General features: G+C 40.5%; 1 protein-coding gene across 1 annotated transcript in view; it reads right to left on the bottom strand.

The window, feature by feature from the left end:
- Window positions 1-10,918, bottom strand: part of LOC134302555 (receptor-type tyrosine-protein phosphatase S-like) — a 152,417-nt gene that overhangs the window by 52,368 nt on the left and 89,131 nt on the right. Inside the window, exon 7 of the mRNA XM_062987691.1 lies at window positions 9,478-9,588. Coding sequence (XP_062843761.1) covers window positions 9,478-9,588 — 111 coding nt within the window. The remainder of the gene's footprint in view (window positions 1-9,477; window positions 9,589-10,918) is intronic.

Raw genomic sequence — 10,918 nt, 5'->3', positions numbered from 1 at the left:
CACAGTATTTAAAGACTCCAGCAGTGCTGCTGTGTCTGATCCACTTATACCAGCACAACACACACTAACACACCACCACCATGTCAGTGTCACTGCAGTACTGAGAATGATCCACCACCCAAATAATACCTACTCTGTGGTGGTCCTGACCATTGAAGAACAGAGTGAAAGCAGGCTAAAATGGTATGTAGAGAAATAGATGGACTACAGTCAGTAATTGTAGAGCTATAAAGTGCTTCTATATGGTAAGTGGACAGTGAGTGTAGAAACCAGGAGATGGTTTTAATGTTATGGCTGATCGGTGTATTTGACAGATCAGATTAGACTGAAAATGCCTTTTTAAATGGATTATAGTAAACAGAACGGGTTTGACTACCCCCCTAGACATGACACATATCCCCTCCTGCATTAGGAAAAAAATCCGGAACCAGTTTACATATCGTTACAACCCTGCGCTGAACCTAATAAAACAATAATAGCCTTGGAGTCTGGTCCTGCTTTTTAAACAACTCCGCTCGATTGGGTTTGGCACTGTAAAGCGGGCACATTAAACCGAACGCTCGAGCTGCATGTTTGTCTGATCAGGATGACTGCCACTGGTTTAAAGATCCGTGTTCGGAGCAAGCGCGGCTTATTGGCTTATAATTTTACATCCCCTCGCGAGAGACGTGATAAGGCGCTACTCACTAAATAAGAGCTAGGGTGAGGGCCAAAAGGGCAGCCATTTATAGACAGCTGGACGAGACACTAGGAGACTGTCTGTGCTGCATCCAAATGGCTTCATACAGCTCACACACGTTGCACTGTGCTTTACTGGGATGATCTGAGATCAGTTTAAAAAAGGGTATCATAACTGACTGTATTTACACCATATAGCCAAAAGTATGTGGACAGCCCTTCTAGCTCATATCTTGTTTCATAAAGTACATAAAAACATTGGTGAGCTTGGTGTGGAGGAGTTCTGACCTTATGTGGTCATGTGGCATAAAATTTGGCCACTTGACCTATGGGCGTATGCTCTTCTGGTAACGAACACACAAGAAAACTATTTTAGGATGCACTACCTGGCTTGATAAAATGTGGACACCCTTTGTAACAATGGAGATCACTTATTTCAGCTTCTCACATTGCTAACGGATGTATAAAGCAATTGTACAGTGGTACCTTGTTACTTGACGTCCCCTAAACTCAAAATCTGTGAAACTCAACACCCTTTGCTGAGAAATTTGTACCCTTAAACTGATGTGTGTGCAACTGACGCTTTGCTCAGTGCTTGGCTTGAGCGGTGCGATAAAACATCATCAAAGTGCGAATATGAGACGAATCTGCATTTTATTTTCAGTGTATAAGTGTCAAAAACAACCCCATTATGTCACATGAGCCTAAAATATATGCAGTTCCATGGGACCATGGAACGCATTAACAGGTTTCCCATACATCCTTATGGGAAAAAATACCTTGAAACTCAACGTCTTTAAAACTCAGTTCCACTCCCAGAACCAATTGATGTTGACTTTCAAGGTACCACTGTATGTCCAACTAACTCATTGTTAGGTGTCCACATACTTGATATGATATGACCACTGGGATTAGAACCTGGATCTCACCGTGGTCAGATCTTTTCATGGATTTTTATGGATGACCAAATTACATAACAACATCTGGGATGTTTTTCTACAATATTAGACAATGTTAATGTTAAATTTTGTGCAGCCACACCCTATACATAAGACGTACAATCTTTTCTACAGATCTGTAAGTGCAGAGCCGATTTCAGCTGTGCCTAAGTAGGGCATTTTTCATCTGGAGCGATTTAAAAAAGACCTTTCCAGAGATCAACTGTCTAACAACATGTTCTAGTCTGACTCGAAGGTGTCAGGCAGGCACGAGGCTTATCCTTCTTCTTCTTTCTTTCCTCATCTCCAGATCGAGTCATTATAATGCTCAGTCAGAGCTGGCTAGCTGTTTTCAACAACATGTCACTCCCAGTCACTTTAATGTTTGATTTAGCTTTCATCAGGTCTCCGAGAACCGAAACGATTTCTACCCTAGATCCAATCTGTAAAAAAAAAAGGCATGTGTCCTTATCTCAAACCAAAAACAAAACAAAAGAAGAAAAACCAATCAAGCTAAATCATGCACCACCACAACAGAACACCCATACACTGCGACAAACTGAACCAGAACCAACTGAACTGAGTGTTAATACAGTGATCCAACTGATTTAGAAGAATGCAGATATGGTAATTAGAATTTAGGATTAATCGGGGATTTCATCACTGGTTAATCTCTGTAGAGATCTTAATCCATCCATGCTGTGTGTGTTCTAATCCAGTTGGAACTCATGTTGAACGTGAGAGCTTTTAAACAGGGAATCAGTGTCTGAATCGTCCTCATTGTTGTCATGCGTGAAGCTTCACATTGTATAACTGGTTTAATTTACATGAACACGATTACATTCAACATTGAAGATTATGGGGGGGTCATGGACCATTAGTTAGAGACCTTTAGAATAGACTAGCCAGACTGAATGCATATTACCCTGCAAGCCAATGTGTTGACTTTACTATGCAATATACTGTATATAATAAATAGAATCTACAATCCAAACGATTCATCAAAATAAACCTGGGGATATGTTCATGTTTGGCCTACCAGAACCAACTGACTTTGAGTTTCAAGGTACCACTGTATTAGAATTTAAGAGACAGCTTTACCCCAGCAGTCCCGCACACAGTACAACAGTGTGGCTTTATAGACAGAGTGCATGTGCTTGACTGGCCTGCCTGCAGTTCAGATCAGTTTTGTATTAAAATAATTGACGTATGATGATAGGAGGAATTAATCAGACAGCGGTAACAATGGACTGTTGAACATCTGAAGTTTTGTATCAAGCAAGAATGGGCTTTACCCCAGCAGTCCTGCACATAGTACAACAGTGTGGCTTCGTAGACACAGAGTGCACATGCTTGACTGGCCTGCCCGCAGTTCAGATCTGTCTCGTATTAAAACGTATGACGTATTATGATAGGAGGAATTAATCTGACAACATTAACCACAGACTGTTGAACAGGTGAAGTCTCGTGTCAAGCAAGAATGGGTAAAGATGCCCCTAAAGAGAACTTAAAGAGAATTTTAGGTGGCGCATCGGTAAAACACGCTAGCACACCAGAGCTGACATCTCAAACTCGTGCTACCGGCAGGCTGGGCGCCTACACGAACAATGATTGGCTCATTCATAGGGAGGGTACCGGAGGGGGTTCCTCATAACTGATGCAATTACGACCTCTGCTGGATGATCGATGGTGCCTGCACAGAGGCTAGGGATACTGAGATCAGGGTGTGAATCTCTGTACACAAAGCTGATCCACATATAGACTTGTGTACGTGAAAAAATGCAGTCTACAGGCTACTGTACATGTGTCAGAGTGTGTTAGTCACGGCTCTCCTCAGTCAGGAGTGGAGGTCAAAGTCAGTAGAGAGGAAGCGTAATGCAATCGGGTAATTGGATACCACTAGATTGAGAGGGAAATTGGGGGATTGCAGCTGCTGCTCTGACTACCTTTACATTGCTTATTTATCTGTCTTCTTCTTATTATTATTCATTCATTCATTCGGATCATTCGTCTTTATCTTGTCCTGTCCTAAACCTCCTTGTCTGTCTCCCCAGATGCCTGCATCCACACCTCCTATACAGCGTCCATAAACCTCATGTTTGGCCTTCCTCTCCTTCTCAGCACCCTTCCATAAAAAGAACTGCACCTGCTCAAATCATCTGGACTGTTTTAAGTTACCCTAACTTAGCCCTAACCCTACCTTAGCCCTAACCCTAGCCCTAACCCCAGCCCTAACCCAACCCTAACCTAGCCCTAAAGAAAAATGGAAGGAAAATTGTACCTTTAACTATAAGTACATTTAAAAACAATGACAGTTCAGCTTCAAACTGTTTGTTTTGAATGACTGTTTCAAGTTACCCTAACTTAGCCCTAACCCTACCTTAGCCCTATCCCTAGCCCTAAACCTAACTTAGCCCTAACCCTAACCCAAACTTAGCCCTAACCCTAGCCCTAACCCTAACCCAAACTTAGCCCTAACCCTAGCCCCAACCCTAACCCAAACTTAGCCCTAACCCTAGCCCCAACCCTAACCCAAACTTAGCCCTAACCCTAGCCCCAACCCTAACCCTAGCCCTAACCCTAACTTAGCCCTAACCCTAGACCTAACCCGAACCCTTACTTATCCCTAACCCTAACTTAGCCTTAATCCTAACCTAGCCCTAAAGAAAAATGGAAGAAAAATTGAATTTTTTACCTATAAGTATATTTAAAAACAATCACAGTTCAGCACTTTGTATTGAATGACTATGTTTTAGTTACATTTGTGTAGTTCTGTCAAAAAAACAAAACTGACAGCTCATTAACAGAAAACCTGAGTGTTAATGAGGCACTAGTGAACACACACATACACCCACCAGCACAAACTCCGAAACAGCAAGAACGAGCAAAGGTCAATCAAACAAGCCAAGCAAGACACAAAGGCAAGCGAGCGCGATGATATAAATGGAGCGAAAAGCATACGCGTCTTACTATGCACACAAGCAGATGAGACATGGACCGAACGGCGAAAATAACAAGCCATTAAAGAGGGCCAGAGACGTGACAGGGACGGGCAGAGCGGAACACGGTACGACACTCGAAAAGCCATCAATAAGCTTCTACCGTTCAGGCATGCAAGCATTCGGCACATTCTCCCGTCGTGCAGAAACTTGTGAATATTTCCAATCACTGGGTTTCCATGGCAATTCGTGCAGTGAGAGGAAAAAGAATAGCGGGTGGGGTCTTCTGACAGAAGGGAGGGGGGGGTTGGGCAAACAAGAAAATGAAAAAAAATCCACAATGCAATGCAACGGATTTACATAACCCTGGACAGACTGGGCTAATTATTGTTTATCCTTTTTTTTTAAACACATCTACATACAACATGATATGATACAAGTTTACAATTCTGTGAACACTCTTTAATTCTTCACTTTTTTTTATTATTTTATTTAATCATATGTTAGAATGTGAACTTAAAAAGCCAAAAAAAAAAAAGAGAAAAAAGAACCAAAAAAACACACCAACCTTCTCGCAGCTCTGGGGGTGTAAGGGGGGTTGATGCAGAACACAATGACATGAGGAGCCAAGAAGAAAACCAGGAAACACAGAAAGAGAGTAAAAAAGGCCACCGCAAAGGACTTTCAACCTGCCACATATCCCCCCTGCTCTGACTATCCCACTGCTTACATTCTTATTTTATATTATATTATATTCTTTTATATTATATTATATTTTTAAACCATTTTACCATGAAATCTAAATCGATAACAATCAAAACCCCATTTAATTTGTGGCAGTGATATCAAAAATATATATTTCAATACCTCCTGATGTATCCTAGCTTGCAAGGCCTTGCTCTACTCTGACAGAAATTAAAATGTTATTTTATTAAGGAGGAAAAATAATAAAAAATATAAAAAGCAAACCAAGGACACCAGCAAGACTGCACAGAATTATAGCTGTTTTGGTGAGGAATTAATGCACACTTGTTACACTTGTTACACCATATCAATATCTAGACGATATAAGGTTAGATTTCATGCTTTACGGGACGTTCATTTCAGAATAGTGCAGGTTCGAAAAAGCAAAACAAAAGAATCTGCAGTATTAGTAAGTTAACATTAATTGCATGCAAAAAAACAACACTGCTTTGCTTTGTTTTACACTGAGATGAAATAAGTTAGAGGTTATCACACTTTACTTAAGAGTGCAGTTCACAGGGCTACGTTCTAGTCATTCTTTTTTTCTATCCTGTCAGCTTACATAAACCTACAGTAACATGATGTGCATTTTATGGGTCATTATATTCCAATTAAATTATTTTATTTCATTTATTGCATTTTCACATAGGCGGCAATCAGGAAAAGTCACCTCTAAGACATAGCCAATAATGCCCAGATGCTAGCACCAATGAGATTCAAACTTTGATCTCAGCAGTGGTGGGCTGGCGTAATAGACCACGGCACCACCCAACCTTCTTCAATAATATAACGTAATACATATATGAGATGTATCACATTAATGTATACATTATCTATATTACTGGTCACGGTCACGGCCCAAAGATGTGCAGGCTATAAATCAAACCCACTATAAAGCTATAAACCTAACCCTATCTTGGCCCTAACTCGGCACTAACCCTCGACACTAACCCTAACTTAGCCTTAACCCTAACTTAGCCCTAACCCCAACCCTAACTTAGCTCTAACCCTAGCTTATCCATAACCCTAACCCTATCTTAGCCCTAGCCCTAACTCAGCACTAACCCTAACTTAGCCCTAACCCTATCTTAGCCCTAACCCTAACCTGGCCCTAACCCTAACTTAGCCCTAACCCTAGCCCTAGCCATAGCCCTAACATAGCCATTACCCTAGCCCTAACCCTAACTTAGCCCTAATTCTAACATAGCCCTAACCCTAACTTAGTCCTAACCCAAGCCCTAACCCTAACTTAGCCCTAATTCTAACAAAGCCCTAACCCTAACCCTAACTTAGCCCTAACCCCAACCCTAACTTAGCCCTAATTCTAACAAAGCTCTAACCCTAACTTAGCCCTAGCCCTAACCCCAACCCTAACTTGGCCCTAATTCTAACTGATCCCTAACCCTAACCTTACCCAACCTCTAAGACTTAACCTGAATCCCCCTTACCCCGATCTTAACCCTAACCTTAACCCATCACAACCGTAACCCCAACCCTAACCCCAACCCTGTCCTTAACCCCTACCCTAACCTGAACAGGATGAAGCGGTGGTAAAACAAACAATGTAGGAATAAAACCCATGTCTACAACATCTGTAATTGATCTGTAAACCTTTTATAATCATTTTAAATATCTTATTACAAATGGCATTAGACTAGTGTCAAATAGATTTTTTTATATGGAATTTAATTGACCCAAGACCTGAGCTGGCACCTTGTGAGAAGGAGCTTCTGTAGGGGTTATGTAGCCTTTCAACACCAAGTGTGTCCAAGTTAACTATATTTATTATATTTTTGTGGTAAATAGCCTACGTGCACTTTTACATATGACCCATAAATGCTTCTATATATGGTCTGTACAGACATGGTCGGATATTCTGACATAAATAAAGGTTCCAGGTTCGATTGGATTGTCCGGCATGAAATACATATTAATCTTAAAAAGCAATCAGGAGGAAATTCAATTCATATAGATTTGTGCTCATGTACATTTCACATATGGTAATAAGCTGTCCGCGGTCTGCACCTGCTTAGCTCTAACCTTGTACGTTACAAACTCAGAAACAGCCCGAGGTGCACGATGCTCCGCTCAGAGCTACTAATCCGACCTGAAGGTTTACGCAGAGGCTGCCACGTTCGCCCCCATCCAAAAACCCACTCACCTTTCTTTCCTTGCTTTGTTAAATTACCATAAGCTCTTTCCACGCCGCTACACTTTGAATAGCGCGCGGTGTTTAGCCCAACGGCAAATATCGCTAATTGAGTTTAGTGTAGCAATTACAGGCTGGCCAAGCCAATTCATTTTTGATCAATTAGCTTCTTTTAATGATGTGAGCCTTGAATTGGGAATGGAAAGCAACCTGTAAAAGAAGTCTAGCAGGATTATATAATACGTTTTAAAAATCCTATAGAAAATTAGACACCAGATCGTACTCAAAAAATAATAACTGACACAGTAACAACCAGTTTTTAAATAATAAAATAAAAACAGCCTTTGAATTAATTCGTTTGTTTTGTGTCTGAAATTAGTCTTTTTAATATTTACATTCTTAAATCCACACCACATTATTAACTAGTATTTTATTTTTAATGATCTACCTTTTTACCTACACTTATACATATCTACAATCTATCTTTGTCTACTTACCTATCTAACGACCCATCTACCCGCCTGCCAGTCTGTATATCTGCTTACCTATTTATCTGTCTGCATACTTACTAATACATTATATTGTCAAAAGGTGTGGACACGGCCATGAAAATCACGTAACGGACCTTGAAATAAACCATTTCCCAAGAAATATGCAATTTGCTGTGAACATTAACGTTCGTGTTTAGGGCTTTAACATTTTTCATTTTTAGTGGTGTAGTGTGCTGACAATGTTTGATGTATGTGTTTACGTATTGAGTGCATTTTGTCCCTTTGTGGATTCCATAATCAATGGAAAAGTGTGCTTCTCTACACATGTGATCATCTCGGTGTAGTCTGTGCTGTGCCTCAAAAGAACAAGCCAGTAAAGTATTTTGCTTTCCATAGTTTGTCTATGTACAGTTCATTTATTTCTGTAGACACCTAGTTACATTAGCAATCGGTTAGACTTGACTTTAAAGCTATAACAGAGTGTGTCTGTGGCAATTTTCACCAATTCAGTCAAAAAGAGGATTTGTGAGGCGAGGCCCTTGGCTGGATGAAAAGGTTCAGCTCTCAAATTATTCATCCCAAACTGTGTTTAAACTTGTCAAACTAGGGCTTTGTCTACAAGAGCATAGACATGCTGGTATAGTTGTTTATTTATACAGTATTATTGGATGTAGCTGAAGCATCTGAACTTTATAACTATGAGGGGTGTCCACATACTTTTGGCTATATAATGTATGTCTGTCTGTGTCTATGTATCTACCTAACTACCAGGATAACTTATGTGTCTACCCACCAACATACGTACCTACCTACCTACCTAACTACCTAAATACCTATTTACTTACAAACATATCCATCCATCCCCCATCCCTTAGTCTGTCCATGCATCCATCCATCTATCCATCCCACAATCTGTCCATTCGTCCGCCCAGCTATCCATCCATCCATTAATCCATGCATCCAATCATCCATCCATCCATTCATCTAATCATCCATCTATCCATTCAATCATCCATCCATTCATCCATCCATTCATCCAATCATCCATCCATTCATCCATCTATTTATCCAATCAATCATCCATCTATCAAACTGTCCCCCTGTCTGTCTGTCATCCATCCTATCCATCTGTCCATCCATCCTTTGTCCATCCATCGTCCATCCATCCATAAACCCATCCAACATCCATCTATTAATCCATCTTCACCTATTTTATCCACCTGCCTTACCACACCACTCACTTCATGTAAAACGTTTATAAGAAAGAGACTAATAGAAGCAGGATATCATATTATCCTCATAAATATTAATTATTTTATTTAAAGAAACACTTCAGACACAAAAAGACTACAATTATTTAAATGTAAGGCTCTGTATATAATTTTGCAATGCTGTCCATTTAAAAAAGTATACTTCTATAAGTAAATGTAACAGGCTGAATCACTTTCTAATATAACCCATACAAAATACAGTAGGGTTTAGTCTACAGTAGGTAAATAAAACAGTATTACCTATTGGGTACCTACTAGTATTCGTACCTCTCACGTAGAGATTGGCAGGGGAAGAGTAGCGTACACCCTGTAGGTTCGATGCCACACATTCGTATTTCCCCTGGTCGGTCTCTTCACTTCGCTCTATCTGCAAGGCACCTGAGAGGGTGGGGGGTGCAGGAAGACAGAAGAAAGGGGGAAGGGGGAGGTATGGTGGCAGAAAAATGAGGGAAAAAAATGAGGTGGGGGAGGAAGGATTGTGGGAAATTGGGAGATAGGAAAGAAAGCAAAGACAGCAGGTGAGAAAAAAGCAATTGTAAGTATAAAAGGTGGAGAATAGAAATTAAATACACGTAGGGATAAAAATTTTGAAATGAGAAAAATATATATTAATTGATGGAGAGGTAAAACAGGATGTTCAAAGATACAAAAAGAGACAGGAAAGAAAGGGAGAAGAAAAAAAATGTCATTACAAACCTCATTTTAACAAAGAACACATTTGCAAAACCCTCATTATTTGTAAACACATAGGACTGGTTTGACTGTACCCATCAAAATGTACATGGAACAGTGGTCTCTTGTCAGGGTGTGGAAGAAACCCAGACTGTCACCTTATGCTAAAATGAAATTTGTCCCAATGGACAATAGTCATTAAAAAAAACAACACGCTCAAACATGACTGACACTGTTCACAGTCAAGCTTTACATCACCATGAGGTTCGGGTTAGGGTTAAGGTTAGGGCTAAGTTAGGGTTAAGGTTGAGCTTAGGGCTAATTAGGGTTGAGGTTAGGGCTAATTAGGGTTGGGGTTAGGGCTTAATTAGGGTTGAGGTTAGGGTTGGGGTCAAGGTTAGGGTTGGGGTTAGAGCTTAATTAGGGTTGAGGTTAGGGTTGGGGTCAAGGTTAGAGCTTAATTAGGGTTGAGGTTAGGGTTGGGGTCAAGGTTAGGGTTGGGGTTAGAGCTTAATTAGGGTTGAGGTTAGGGCTTGGTTGGGGTTAGGGTAAAGGCTTGGTTAGAGTTAGGGGTGATGGTTTAAATCAGAGTTTGGGTTAGGGCTGGGTAAGGGTTAAGGTAAGGGATTAATTAGGGTTAGGGTTGTGGTTAAGATTAGGGCTTGGTTAGGGTTAAGGTTAGGGTTAGGGCTGAGGTTAGGGTTGAGAGTTACAATAAAAATTGTGTACAATAGGCAGTTCTAGCCTACTTAAAAATCACATGTCTGGACAGTACAGTATGTTTTCCAATCACTTGGATACAATAGAAGGCTGCAGATGTGATTGAAATAGCAAATCTATTAGGAAAAACATCTGTTCCATTACAAGTGTGTACAAACATCTGACCTCAAAAGTAGGACAGAAAGCAAGTGACTGATAAACTAGCCATATAAAAGCAGAACACCCTAAGAGGAGCAGAGGGAAGGACATTTGGTGTTATCTGAGGGATTCGGCTCCACCTTTTTCCATTCTCTCACCCTTGCGTGCAGAACAAGGG

This window comes from Trichomycterus rosablanca, chromosome 25 (assembly GCF_030014385.1).
Source record: "Trichomycterus rosablanca isolate fTriRos1 chromosome 25, fTriRos1.hap1, whole genome shotgun sequence".
NCBI classification, from domain to species: Eukaryota; Metazoa; Chordata; class Actinopteri; order Siluriformes; family Trichomycteridae; genus Trichomycterus; species Trichomycterus rosablanca.
This window is presented reverse-complemented; position numbering and strand designations above follow the sequence as displayed.